We start from the raw sequence: 14,985 nt of genomic DNA, 5'->3' as shown, positions 1-14,985 counted from the left end.
AATTTTTAAACTTTTAGCATTAATAGGATACAAATTCGTTCAAATGTATGTTGAATAAGTTCCTTAATATTAATATTCCGCACAAATTCATGTAAAGTACTAGATTTCAAACCTCATACTCCAGTGACGTCATTACAATCATCCTTTTGTTTTCTACTGCTCGGATCTAATTATAAGCATTTTATGCGAGCAGAACAATACTTGAATAAAGTTATTTTGACTCTTTAAGACATTCATTATTGAATTGTTTTAATTTCAAAACTATTCTATTAATAGAAAAAATAGCCTTTGGTTAGTCAAGTGGGAAAAAGAGTGTGTGTTCCATTTTACAGAGTATTCTTTGTACATACATTGTATGCTTATTTAGGTATTAATAAAGATACATATTTTTGGGTGAAAACAATGAGTTAGAACTCAATTCTAAATTGTATAGGTTGATTTGAAGATGGGAGGGAAGGATTTTCTTTGCGTCAATTTCAAATAAAAATAAGTATTTTTTTCCTCGATATAATAATAATAATAATTAATTAATATTAATGACATAAAAATGAGCAAATAATATATTTAATTAGGTCCATACATTCAATGTCCGCATGTAAATATATTTTACAGGACATTTCCATACGTACAAACACATGTATATGACGGTATCAATCTTTTCTATTTTTATTTTGTATTCGACTAGAAAAAAAAGTTCTCTGAAATTAATTGTCTATTAGGAAGAAGAATCCGATTCATTTGCTCTCTTAAGAATCCGTGCAGAGGCAGTTCTTCCTATAGGGGTTGTAGGAATTAAAAGGGTGCCGGGGAAGGTTCCTGGTATGATGTGTTGCTTCGAATCACTGGTTTGTGTTACTGGTGTGTAGCCTTGGGTGGGGGGCGGTGGGTAGAGAATGTCACTTTTATGAAATGAAGAGCGAATCCGTTCGACTATGGGAGAGTGTCCACCTCCGTGGATTGAGGGAATTTGCTTTTTCCCTTTGCTTGGCTTCGTATTGGTCTCAGTTTCTTGCGCAAAAGTTGTCGTTAGAGTTGCTCCTTTGTTGCTGACTCCTCCGCTGTTGTTATTATTCCCAGGAGGGTTGACATTGCTCCTCTCATTGTTGTTAGTATTGCCTGTACATCCTTTATCCTCTCCTCCTGAAGCAATCTGAGAGTCTGAGCGTGGGCGTGGTAGTAGATTTGCCTTTATAAACATTTTACCAAGTCTTTGAAGATCGTCTTTTACAAGACTTGAAAGATTCATACCAGAAGACTCATCAGACGAGGAAGAGGACGAAGATGACTCTCCTTCGGCTTCTTCTACTTCCGCGTCGAACCTTTCTTGCTGGCTAGCTAAAGCACTTACTATGGCGCTCATGTTGGATACGTCTCCAGAGCGGGAATCCTCGCTCTGGGATACCATTTGAGGATTGATTCCTATTTTATTGAGCCTATTTAATTGAGAAAAAAATATGAATGAAATCATTTTGAACATACATATGAAGGCTGTAAATACAAAAACAAGTTAGAAGGATCTTTCCCTAACTACAGCCTATATTAAATTACAGGGGTGTCAGCAGGGGGGGCTGGAGGTGTGCTGTTATTCCTCCAAAATCAATGAGTTTTTGCTTTCTACAATTTCGGCAGTAGGAAAAGTAGTCATTCGACGAAATTTTGCTGAAGCGAAACACTTTTCAAACTTTTTCTAAAAAAATTAATTGAATGAAATTGTTCCCTCCCCACCCACCCCCAAATGAAATAAAATATTTATATAATGCTGCTGTCATGCCTGGATTTGTACTCTTCTACAAATTTTCGTTAATTTCCCCGATGCGAGGACAAAACATGGACCAACAGAATGTCGTCCGACAAAACGTCCAAGGGACAAAATGTCGAGTGACAGAACGTCGACACCGTTAAATATAAAATAAGGGGCTTCTCTAAATGGTGTTACGATATATCCCATTTAGACATTTCTCGCCTGAAACATACCTCCATTACCACCACTCCTATATAAACTACCAGAAGGGGCCCCTCCCAAATCCCTTATACCACCCTAATTTAGGAGATGATTCCCAGTACCTCCGTATTCTAAAATAGAATAAACCCACCGCCACTATTTAGGCAACCACTAAGAGCCCCTCACATCCCCTCATTTACATTCCATATGTTGGGGCTGTTTTGGGGTACCACTGGCCCAAAAATGGGATGAAACACACCGCCACTAGTTACATTTACACCCCATTTACTACCTGAAGTGTCCCAGAAATTTGAGGCTGTTTCGGATTGAATATTTTTTAGGGAACCGGCGGTACCCGAAAGCAGCCTCAACTTCCTGGATATAAATTGAGGTGTTGGGAGTAGCCTTTGAAGGTAGCTTATCTGACAGTGGTGGGTTTAATCCCATTTTGGGACTCTTTGATGCATTAAAACATCCCAACTTTCGAGTTATAAATAGGGGGAGTTGAGGGGCAATTACTGTATTATATGTAAGGGGGGGGGTAATTTCTATTTTAGATGTATAAGATAATAATAGAACAAATAAGAATATGGAATATGTATTAACGTTATAATTATTAATTTACGTGGAACAAAATTAGGGTGTTGAGTGAAGCCCTTAATGTAATTTAATTAACAGCGGTGGGTTTCATCTCATTTTGAGGTCCCATTTTACCCGAAATGGCCAACATTTCGAGGTATAAATGGGGGTTTGTGAGGGTTCCTTACTGTTAGTTACTGTAGGAGGGGTGGAGTAAATATCTGGGGTGGGAAATGTCCAGAGTTTAATGTTTTAGAAACTGTTATCTGTTACAGACTGTTAACAGTCAACATTATGTCAGTCTACATTTTGTACGGTCAACGTTTTGTCCATTGACGTTTTTTCTGTCGATGTTTTTACCTACTACCAATTTCCCACAAACCTGTTATGTTAAATAAAATGTTCTGAGCGTTTATGCTAGATGTCTTTAGTGAGATTTATCTCACAATTAATAGATTGCAATAAAAAAGCTTAAAGTATGCTTAAAGCACGCTCTAGTAGACCAATCATCGAAAATGTAGAAAAAATAAAGGAAATGGTCGAGTTGGACCGGCATGTGAGCACTTATTCCATGGCTTAGGAACGTAAGATTAGCCAGAAAACCGTTTGGAACCATTTGTATAAGTCTGGTCCAAACTGTGTTAATTTTTAGTGTCAAAATATAGCGAAAAAACGCTCAGAACTTTATAAGAGCTTATATTTGAGCCAAATGATTGGGCTGTATGTACAAAAATAAATTTGGCATTTTTAGTGGGTCAACTTAACAACAATCTTGAACAAAAATTAGGAAAAATACATTTCACTTAATATATATGTACAGACTCCCCAATATTTCATTGAGATATTTTAGTCAGTTATAAGTTTTGTATTTTAATTTGAGGGATGAATTAAAATATCCAAGTATTTTAACTACAATTAAAAACTTTTATTTGATTTAAGAAATATATAGGGGCCCCCATATGCCCCTCTCAAATAAAATCTATCTATTTATCATTATGTTATTGTGAACATGAATTAGGTCTACTTTAGGTGCGATTTGCAACGCATCCAAAGGGTTAATAATGAGTATTTGTAGAAGAATACAAATGTAATCCACACTCAATTTTGACAAAAATCATATTCAAGCTTGTTATGTGTTGACGACATTTCTCCTCCCTTGATTTGTCTTACCTCTCAGCAGCAACACTTTCCATTGTTCGTCTCATGATGGGATACATTTCTAAGACGCTATTAAAATTATCTACTGTCAAGGAAAATAAATTGCAGTACGTTTCCGCTCGAACAGAGGCGACTCTACGTGCGTTAGTAAGCAAACATATTTCACCAAAATAGGACCCATCGCTGAGGCTCGTTGCCACTATTCCATTCGACATCACAATGTCCACAATTCCTTCTTGTATAAAATACATTTTTGTGCCTATCGTGCCTTCTTTAATAATTATGTCACCTGAGTAATAAAAAAAGGGAAATTAATACAATAGAAAAATATAATACTTTCATTAATTAGAAATACGAAGTGTTTAACGTGAAACATTCAGTTTGAGCATCTCTGTTCATTTTGTCACGTTTCGAAATTAATATGATTTTATTTAAAGGACTTTAGTCACGACATTATACAAAATATTTTGTTGTAGCTGTAGATGTTTCTGCTTCTTTTCTCTTAATCAGCGTTATATATAATGATGATAATACGGTGAAGAATGGGAATGTTAAAAAAGAGACCAAAAATCAATCTGGTAACCCTGCCAATTTAAAGAATGTTTGGGGGAGAGAAAGAATAATACACATAATGTTTTATTAGATCAGCTACAATCAGCTGCAACAAGTGATGGAGAAGGAAAGAATAAAAACAAGGAAATTTGCTAGAATTACTCCAATGTCGATTGGCTATTCTACATCTAGTACAACCAGGACTTACAATTATAACTCTGTAAAAAATCCTCAGGGTTTTATGAGCACAATCGAAAGTTAAATCAGGGGTGGAATATAATTGAATCGATTAAGGAAAGGATGTTCACCACTCAGGAATTAAATAATAATGACAACTGCTAAGGAAAAGAAAATTCATTCTTCATACTAACAATTCCAAAAAAGACGGAGCAGCTAAAAAATAAACCATATTTTCATCACTTGCCATGAACTTTGAATGGTTGAAATAGAAGTACCTTGTTTTAAGGTGTTAACAATTACATTAATATTTCTATAAATGGAAGAATTGGCTTACTACCAATTGCTTTTGCGGCTTTTTCTTTTTTTTTTATCCTCAGAAGGAAAGGTTGTGTGAGAAAATAAAAGTAACGACGTGTAGGGAAAGAATAGATATCAGAAATTCAGTGTTGAATTAAAAAAAAATATATATATGAATAAATGAAAAGTTCCCAACTTATGAATTTAGGTATGGATAAGGCGCGCCATTTAATGTATCAGGCAACATCTATTCATAAAAAAGAAATAAAAAAGACGCAATGCCCGAAATCCGTTGGTAGTTAAGGAATTCTTCCTAAATATGTAATTATTATTCATTTATTGGTGGGAACCGTATCTTAATTAGAGATAATACAAATTCAACATATCAATATATAACACAACGCCTAGAGGAAATGAAGCAGAAAAATTGAGAGCTGACGACAAAATATCTTTAAAATGTTGGATGTAACAAAGTGTGGAATAGTGAGAAAAAGGGGAGTAATTCAATTTGAGTAAGAAAATGTACAATTTATTTGCATTAATTACTAAAGTAGATTTGCCCAGCGTTTCTCAGGAAATTAAGACATTATAAGTAATTAAGAATTCTTTTCCTTACTATAAAACAGAAAATAAAAACCGTAAAATTATGAGAATTATTCTTGCTGCATATTAGTGTTTGTATGTCTCTATCTGCCTTTCTTTTAGAAGGGGATACAGTATGTTTGCCCGGATTTGCAGGGTACATTAAAAAATGAAAATGAATTCTGAACATTTTTTTTAAGGGAGATTATAATGTATGGATAAGAAAAAATATTCAATTTGAACTATCCTTTGCTCATCTTTCATATTATTGTCAAAAATTTTTTTTCTCAATAAGCCTTATAATTTTCTTTACAAAAAGTGTGCAAAAATACATTCAATTTTATGGTCTTTTGTTTTTTGGTTTTATAGAAAATAGTTGTTTGTTCGTCAAAAAATACTTTTTAGAAAGATGCTATTTCAAGACCACGATGGCCTTGAAGGCCAAAAAATTGTTGTTAGACCCATATCTTGAGCCTTAAAAACCTACTTGAAAAATTTCAGAAAAAATCATTGATTGGTCTAGCTTTTCCGAACAAAAATTTCAGAACAATTCAATTGATTTGGTCTTTGTTCATTGAAAATACTGTAAATTTTAAACTAATCAGAGAGGCAAAAAATGATGTCTCCTTAGATATTCAGATGATTTATAGTTATACATTTATTACTTTTTAATCAATATTTCAAATTTGGTGAAGGACTTTGTATATTGAAAATAATCTTAAATTAAGAATATGAGAATAACCGTAGTTATAGGCTGTATCCCCTTTCCTTAATTGGCCCCATGGTTTGTGAATATATCCATTTTCCATATTCTAGCTTCATTTTCCTTTTAAATGTATGAACGTTTTTATCTTGGTCTTATGAATTAAACAAAAGGTAAAAATCCTTTGTCCTTCCTTTTACCACCAAACAGCAAACGAGTAATTTAATTACAAACTAATTAATGCAGGTGGTTAATCTAATAAGACATATTATATCAAATGTAATGATAAAATGTAATAATCGTGTAAGTCTAATTACTCTAAGAAGCACACACATGATTTATGACTAAATATTATGTGAGTCATAAACAACTATTACGACTCATTTCCTCCTTTTCAACCTTTTTGTCCTAATTTAGAAACATAACTTTTAAAAGACCTTATATTTTATGATCTTTGACCTACATTTCTACTACAAAAATAGGAGGTTTTGTGCCAAAGGAACTTTGTTTGTCCCTTTCGGGACCATACGGTCCCTGAGGATATATTCATTCAACTTTTTGATATTTTTTATTCAATGGGGTACACAAGGCAATTTTTCTCCCAATTTGGAAAGACTGCATATCTACGTTTCGAGATATTTTTGGGGACACCGGTGTCCCTATTGTCCTGAAGTGTAGACAGACGAATAAATTGTTTTACACAAAAAGTTATTTTAATTCTATAATTGTAACATAAATAATTTCTTTATTTAAACAAAAAATATATAAATTTTATATTATAAATAGCTATGGTTTTTGAGCGTAATAATCACCCAAACCATTTCTTGATTTTGTCCAGAAACAATACATTAAAATACTTTCCATGTATTATGTTTAATATGAGTGACTTGTTTGTAAGCATTACATTCGACTACTACATTTACTTATACGTGGTTTTGCTGAAATAATTTTGAAATACAATAATTCCATTCCTTTTGGATTTTTTTTGTCAACAATGTGCGAATTAACAACAAAAATATCCAAGAGATAAATATAAATTGCTTGCAGTACATTTTCCTTTGAATTTAGTCATGTGTTCGTTTACGGACTATTGTGGAGCATCGGACATGACAAATTGAAAGGTTGCATTTAAATGGTCAATAATTACTCGTATTTTGTCAGTTTTGGCCGATTTATTTTCTTCTAAGTTATTAGAGAAGTAAAAGTTTTGAAGAAGGGACGAAAATTTAGTTCTGGTCATTGCATTTTTGATATCCTCAGATGATATTAGATTATCAACGCTCCAAAAAGATTTCAAATTAGGAAGCTTCATCACTCACATCATCAGATTAATTCTTAGAGGGGTAAGGATTTATTTTACATTTGTGGCAAATTCTACTGTTTTGTAAAGCATCAATGGTGGTTTGCTCACAAATATAATCCCAAAGAGCTAGAAAATTTGTAAATTGATTTAAAAATGAGCAATGAGTTGAGGAAGATAAAGCAAAACTCAAGCCTTCAAGCTACGATATTTTTGTCAGCCAAATTTTGGTCTAATTACCCATTTCATTGTAGTTTTTGAAGTATTTCCATATTTTCCTTAAGTTCATCTTTAGTTATTATGTAATCCACGTGAATGGTTGCTTCCAGGACTATAAGTTGATTGCATTCTTCAAAAGAGTCTGCGTCAAGATATTCTGTATTAGAATCTTCCAAAAAAATATTCCAACTTCATTCTCTGTTTTACTGTCAATTTGATCGAGCAATGCAAATAACTCATCACTGCCTTTTTCACAATCTATATTCATATACTTTTTTTCTCATACGTTTTTACTGCACTCATTGATATCTTTGCTAGGTCGAAAATGATAATATGATATTAGTAATATCATCATTTTCTATTACATTTTTCAAAGACCAAGACAAATATAACATAGTTAATATATATTATTACCCGTAAGAAGGTATTTTACCCTTCAGAACAATGGGGACACCCACGTCCTTTTCTTTAATAATAAATAACAATAAAAAAATTACTTATGTACGTGAAATTTTCACAATAGATTAAAAATACATAATACAATATATAAATGTAATATAATTTCTAATTTAATGAAAAAGGTATAAATAATTGAACTTGATAGGACAAATTGTCAAAAAACCATCAAGGCTAAAATCAGTTTAAATATGAATTAAAAAGATCAATATGACAAAAAAATAAATGAAATAACTGATATAGTTGGTTATTTTAAATTAAAAAATAACATGGTTATAAGAAAAGTTATAGGCAATTAAATATTGGGACGTCCATGTTCCTATTGTGCCGAAAGGGTTATGTGAGAAAATATCCTGTACAAACGACTTGCTTTTTAAGATAAACAAAGATCCATGATGTTTTTTCCTGTCAGCTGTTTTATAAGTTGACTCTTGTATGATTTCGATCAGCTGACTTTACGGCTTATTATTTAATAGATTGATTCCTTCACATCATATGAAAACATACAATCAGTACGGACGCATGTAAAAATACCTTTGAGTGGGGGTGCCCTCGCAATAGTTTGCTGGTTAGGTGTCCTACTTTAGTCCTGGACGTGTTCCCGGAATAGTGCATTGTTCAGCCAGCGCTACACAGGAGAATTGATTACGAAATTGTAGAGTATTGAAACGGAATTTACTTGAAAAGGTAGATTATTGCCCAAAAGTTGTGTTCGTTCAATTATAAATTTAAGACATTCATAACTCAGATGAAGTGGTTCTTCAACTCTTAAACCACACCCACGACATAGTGGGCTGAATTCATGGTGCATAAGGTGATAGTGTCGGCATAGGTGACAATGCACAGTTGGGTGTCCCGTTAATGTAATTTTTTGATTTATGCAGACACAAGAGGTATCAAAATTTGTGAAACAAAGATAAAATTGTGCATCATTTGGAGGCACTACCCCTCTTCAAAGTTTTGTCAGAAGTTATGTCCTCACAGATTAAAACTGTATGTCTAAAATAATACAAAAATTAATTGCGAGAGTTATTTTAGGATTAAAACAAGAAAGGGCACTCGGTAGAGTGCAAAACCTCCACCTGTGGTCGTTTTTTGGATTGACCTGGACCTTGGACTTTGACCTCTCAAAATATAATGGCCTCTTACTGAGACTATATATAATCTTAGTACCAAGTTTGATCAAAATCGATCCGTAACTTTTATCATTATATTTTATTTTATTATTAAAATCAATTATACTAAAACTTTGCAACACTTGGAGGGCTCTACCGGTCTTTAAATTTTTGTAAAACGACAGTTTCATTTTCATAGCCAGCAATTGCTTTCCAATTGGTGCAGAATATTCTTTAGGACCCAAAGCGTCACAATCTAAGCTCAAAGATAAATGACAAAGGGGTAACTGATTGGCATGAAGAATAAAAATTAACCATTGTAACGGTAATTGAATCTCGCCACCTTTTCAACCGGTGTTAGTTGCAGATCTGTCATACCCAACGGAAATTATGCCATCTAAATTCCAACCTTGTTCCTTTAATTAATTTTTAATAGAAGTAAAAATGACCCTCCTTCTAACACAACTTGGCGTTGTGTGTCCGAAATAAAATGATCCAGGTTCTGATGAAACTGAGATGTAATCTTCTAAAACATTTTTTTGCGGTGGTACCGGTGCCCTATTATCTTATCTATCTAAGTTCTGTATTTTCTGCCACCAAAATAAGTACTTATAATAGCAACTCCTTCAAAACCTTTTGAACCTTCTACGCAAGCTTTAGATACAGATCTGTGAATCTTGTTTTTATCAATGGTCATTGTAGAATTTTGAACAGAAACTGAGCCAAAGTCAGGCAAAACTGCCGAAGCAATTGCAGCTGCAGATTATTATTTAATAAAATAAAATGTAATAATAAAAGTTAAGGATTGATTTTGATCAAACTTGGTACTAAGATTATATATGGTCACAGTAAAAGGCCATTACATTTTGAAATGTTTTAATCATAAAATAATTATCGAAATTATTTTTTGTATTATTTTAGACATATAGTTTAAATCTGTGAAGACGTTAATTTTTACAAATATTTGAAGAGCGGTAGATCCCTCCAAATGATGCGAATTTTTATTTTTTTACTGCTTTCATATTTTCTGTAAAATTACACAAATTTTGATGCCTCTTGTGTTTGCATAGCACAGAAAAATACATTAACGGGACACCCTAATGCACAGAAGTAAACTGAAGTAAAGAGTTCAGTTTGTCTTTCGAATAATCCAAGAGATGCTTCCACCTCCCAAGTATAACTGACTTTACGGCTTATTAACTCAAAAAGAGTATTGGATTTCGGGAAATTTGATCGAGACGGATAGAGATGAGTGTAATTTTGAATCATGTGTGATTAAAAATTGTGATCATAACGTCAAATGAGGTTATATAGGCTACACAAATTGTATTTTAACAACTCATAAATTTGGATTAGGAGGACATCAACCCATAAATTGATACCAAAAAAAAAAAAAAAAACTTAGCAATAATAGTATATAACCAGATTACAAGTCTGTTATTGAATATGTTATATACTCAACACCTTTGCTACCCATATTGATCCCTTGTTAAATTTGAAAAATTTCTTTTTTATATTTAGGAGTAACTATGGCCAAGTTTAAATTAAAAAGTATAATTAGTTTACTCCAAATATTTAACAAACTTTTTTGTATATAATTCAAAGAAATTATCACAAATTGCTAACCCAGATACAATATGACTTAGTTGAGAGAATATATGTTTAATACTTTGTGTTACGTTTAGATATGTTGTGTAGAACATGCATATGTATTTGATTCCTTGCCGATTTTGTAAGTTTGCCCACTGACAAAGAAAAGAACAGTCGATAATTTTAATGGTAGCTTTATTTTTACAGTGAGATACATTATATGGACAAAAAAAGTGTTTAGAGGAAGAAAAATTCTGAGTCTAGCCCAAGAAAACCATCTCCATCCTCCCATAAATCTTGAGTGACAACTTAAAACTGGGTCATGTAATGGGGTTTTCTAGCACAACAATGACACAAAACATACGTCTAAAGCAATGAATAAGTGGCTCAAGAAGAAGTATGTTTAGGTCATGAAGTGGCGGCCAGTCTCAGAACTTTCAGTCTCTTTATTCATCTTATTTTCTCCACTGGGTAAACCATTTTTTCAATTTTTAAGCATCCATCGTACAACTGATGGTTTTTTTTTTTCAACATAGCTCGTTGAACTTTTGCTACATATGCTAATTGCTACATTGTCATACAGTTCTAAAATACGAAGCACACACTCAAAAATGATGCACTGGCGGACAAACAGACGAACTTTGCGTTATTAATATAGATTATTTGACTTATGTAGAAATAATCAAATTTAATTTTGGACAAAGTATAAATTGACTTTTATATTTTTTTTACTGATTATAATTTAGATTACATACAATAGATTTAAAATGCATTATTTTACCTGGTTGGAAGACTTCAAACTTAAGTTTTGTAACAACATCAGATACAAACGCTGGATCCGCATTTGCAAAGAAAGGAACCGCAGCAACAAGTGAGCGGCAGTTGTAGTTTATCACATCCTAAAAATATGAGAAAAAATATATCAAAAAATTGTTCGTGAATTCCTTCCATGGGGTGTTTCTCTGCCCTGGAAACTAAGATATCCTTCTAATATTTTGTGTAACATTATATTTTTATTTAATCTTCTAAGCAAAGTTTTAATTTATTGAATAAATCCTGTACTTTATTTTTTTGATAGTAATTTATTAGTTTTAAACTGATCAATAAATTATTGTATTAATGAATTATTATTGAGGTTTCTAGGAATGTTTTTATATTTTGTTTTTGGGGGATCCAGAAGTTTAACAAAGGATCTATTTTTAGAAAAAAAAGTATGAAACTTTCCTTTTTTACCCGTTTTGACCAAGAGATGCGGAGTTAGAGTTGCCTTTTTGTAGTTGGAGTCAGGAGTAGGAAAATGTTTACCGACTCTATCTACACACATTCTTATATTTATATTGATAAAACAAATTTATAATCAAAGCCTGACTTTGAGCGCTTGTAAAGTTTGTTCCTAAATGATTACAATTTATAGGATTAAGTACTCTAAATATAAAAAACCTAAAAGTTAGCTCATTTATAAATTTATTTCACAAATTTCAAACATTCACAACTCCCAAACACCTCTGAAATCTAAATTATTATGTTGGATTGAGCATAGCCGCTAGCCATGCTAGTTCATTAGTTAGTGTTGTGAATAGTTAATGGCATCAGAGTCAAGAGTAAATTTGCAGAGAGAGGTTAGAGAGGTATCTTTTTGTATATAAAATAAGTGTATAGTGAAATCAGGGTTATGATTACATGATAGGATATGTGAAAGAGCCAAATTAGGACAACCACCAATTAGAGGAAGGATACATTTGGCACAAATTTTACCGTTGAATTATTCCCATCGAATCTTGCAACAAATGAGAAATACTTTTGCGCCAAACTGCCAAATCCCGATCTTCCATTTATGCAAAAGTTTGGACGTCAAAACAGGGGTGATGATGATGATAAAATGCCTCCATCTAACAAGACTCCTTAAGATCTCACCTACTTCAAATTTCCTTCAACTACTAATGCAGACGTCTTTTTTAGTGCATTTAAAACTACCAATACTGATCGATCCCAAAAATTAACGAAATAAAATCTTTATAAAATCCTGATTTATGGGTATAATATAGCAAAATTTAACAATAAGTTGTGATAGATATAAAATAACATTAATTGCAATTATACATATAAAAGTGAATTTTTATTTAAATACAAATTACTCAATTTTGATATTTTGGGTGTTCATTTAAGAAAAAATAGAGCTCTTGTTTTGTTCATTTGGCTAAAAAATTGTTCAAAAATCCTATGTCTACTACTCATAATTCAAAACACGATATGTTGTCAATAAAATCACATCTGTTTGTATAATTTAACTATCCCTTTAAAACTTGTTAATGAAAAGTTATTAAAAAAGAAAAAAAAGGGAACCACAAGTTATTAAAATATCAAAGCTCAGTTTTTTCATTCTATGGTAAAATTCATCTTAAGATGAATTAAAAATACGCACGTTACGATTGGAAGGGTATGTTGAAAAAAATAACAAATCCATTCATTTTTTTATCTTTTTCAAATATTGTTCTCATCATTTGAAAGAACTAAAATTTGATTTATTATGTTTCAAATTTTTTCTTGTCTTTTTTTTAGATAATAGCTTTTCTATTCAAAAGCAAATCTCTGTGAAATTGAATCTCTTTATTATAATTTTTTGTAAAATCATAAATCATACAAATTCATTTAAAAGCAAATAAAAATATTTACTATGTGTAAGTATGCAAGCATGTAAGTAGTAGGACCCAACAGAGGCAAAACAGTTTGAGATAATAATAATTAGTCATCAGGAAATAAGTTAAAGACGACAACTTACATTTACTATTGTTTTTTATTTTTAAAAGAAATCTCAATCACGTATGCTTGTATTTATTAAATTCACACACTTTTAGGATTCCGGATTTAAACATACAGGGTTGATTTTAACAAGTTGTACTCATTGTATTATTTAAAAATTTTCATGAGTAAAATTGATATGAGAGGTTTTGTGACGTCATTTAGTACTTGTCACAACTTTTATTCATATATGTGATCCCTTAGCTCTAACGATTGACTCAATACGAGGCTTAAATCCCTTGCAGGCCTTGACTATGTAGTCAGACTCGAGCTTGGTCAACTCTATTTTGATGGAAGCCTCTAGAGACCAGACACTCCTATGAGGAGTAGTAACACCCTCTCTTCCAGACAAGCCTAGTTAGAGTAGCCCAAGGGGTTCGTGTTTGGAGAGGAGGGGGAAGCCACATGTTGATGTCCTAAAAGTATGGGAAATTGTCTCTCATAAAATAGAGCTTCGTCTTGAGGAAAAACAAAGTTGTCTCCGAACTTTTTTCTGGATCAAGGTAGCACTTACTTATCTGGGGGTTTAATTTGAGCATCTGTTTTGACCCGCTCTTTCCTTTCCACAAAAATGGAAGAGTAGACTTCACCTGTGCTGTCCATAACGCCCAAGAACATGGTGTAGGGGAATAAGTCCCTCATTAAATACACAGTGGTACGGCTGCATCCGAGATCCTTGTATATGGACATTTGGGCCATGCTGCGTGAGAAAAGTTTCAAAATTGCACTCCTTTGGTGGTCTATTTTACTCGTCTTTGTTTGTTTTGTTTTGAATAGAGTCGAAAATTTACATAAGGAATCTTGAGTTACAAAACCTAATCACCGAGTTTGAAGACCATCGACAAATAAATATCTGATTTATTTCAATTTAAATTAAGTGTACCTCTTTAATAAAGTAGTCCAAGTTTAAATAGTCAAACTTAATCGTCATTATAAAATTATCAACAATCCATACATTTTATTTGGAAGACCATATACGAGGCAATAATAGTTTCTGATGTAAATAAAGGTTTTAAGCTATAGCTAAAATTATTAGGTATCTTAACTTATTCCTCAAATGTTAATACAAAGATTGTAATTGACACAAATATGTATCTTAAATATTAACTTGCATATACACTGTACAGTAGAGTGGTACATTTTGCTCTTTTTTTTTTGGAAATGTTGTGACGTCATAGTCTTAAAACATGAATTTGGGTACAATTTAAAAAAGTTTTAGAGGTTCATTTTTAAAAGTAAAGATTCGACAATATTGCCGTTCAATTAAAAAAATAAAAATGATAACGTGCGCTGTGAGTAATAGGTTAAAAAAAAGTCCTTCATTTCTATTCCGTATAAAATCAAAGAATAATCATTGAAGAACAAAATAGTAATCATAATTTTTAAGGGTTATTTCATTGTGTAAAACTAATTATAAAAAAGATTTCATCATATCTGCTACTGGTTGAAAGATAATAAAAGAAGAAGACAAAATTTTGCAAAAAAACGTCAATTTTCAAAACTTTAAGTTCGT

At 32.1% G+C, this 14,985-nt stretch overlaps 1 protein-coding gene across 2 annotated transcripts in view; it reads right to left on the bottom strand.

The window, feature by feature from the left end:
- Window positions 1-386: 386 nt before the first annotated feature.
- Ih (hyperpolarization activated cyclic nucleotide gated potassium channel Ih) overlaps window positions 387-14,985 on the bottom strand; it is a 283,308-nt gene continuing 268,709 nt past the window's right edge. For both annotated transcript variants that reach the window (XM_040716982.2, XM_040716983.2), the window contains 3 exons: window positions 11,455-11,572; window positions 3,692-3,968; window positions 387-1,433 (listed from right to left, as the gene is read on the bottom strand). In XM_040716982.2, the coding sequence (XP_040572916.2) occupies window positions 716-1,433; window positions 3,692-3,968; window positions 11,455-11,572 (1,113 nt within the window). In that variant the 3' untranslated portion in view covers window positions 387-715. The remainder of the gene's footprint in view (window positions 1,434-3,691; window positions 3,969-11,454; window positions 11,573-14,985) is intronic.

This window comes from Lepeophtheirus salmonis, chromosome 7 (assembly GCF_016086655.4).
Source record: "Lepeophtheirus salmonis chromosome 7, UVic_Lsal_1.4, whole genome shotgun sequence".
Lineage (NCBI taxonomy): Eukaryota > Metazoa > Arthropoda > Copepoda > Siphonostomatoida > Caligidae > Lepeophtheirus > Lepeophtheirus salmonis.
The sequence above is the reverse complement of the archived record's forward strand: the minus strand, read 5'-3'. Positions and strand labels throughout refer to the sequence as shown.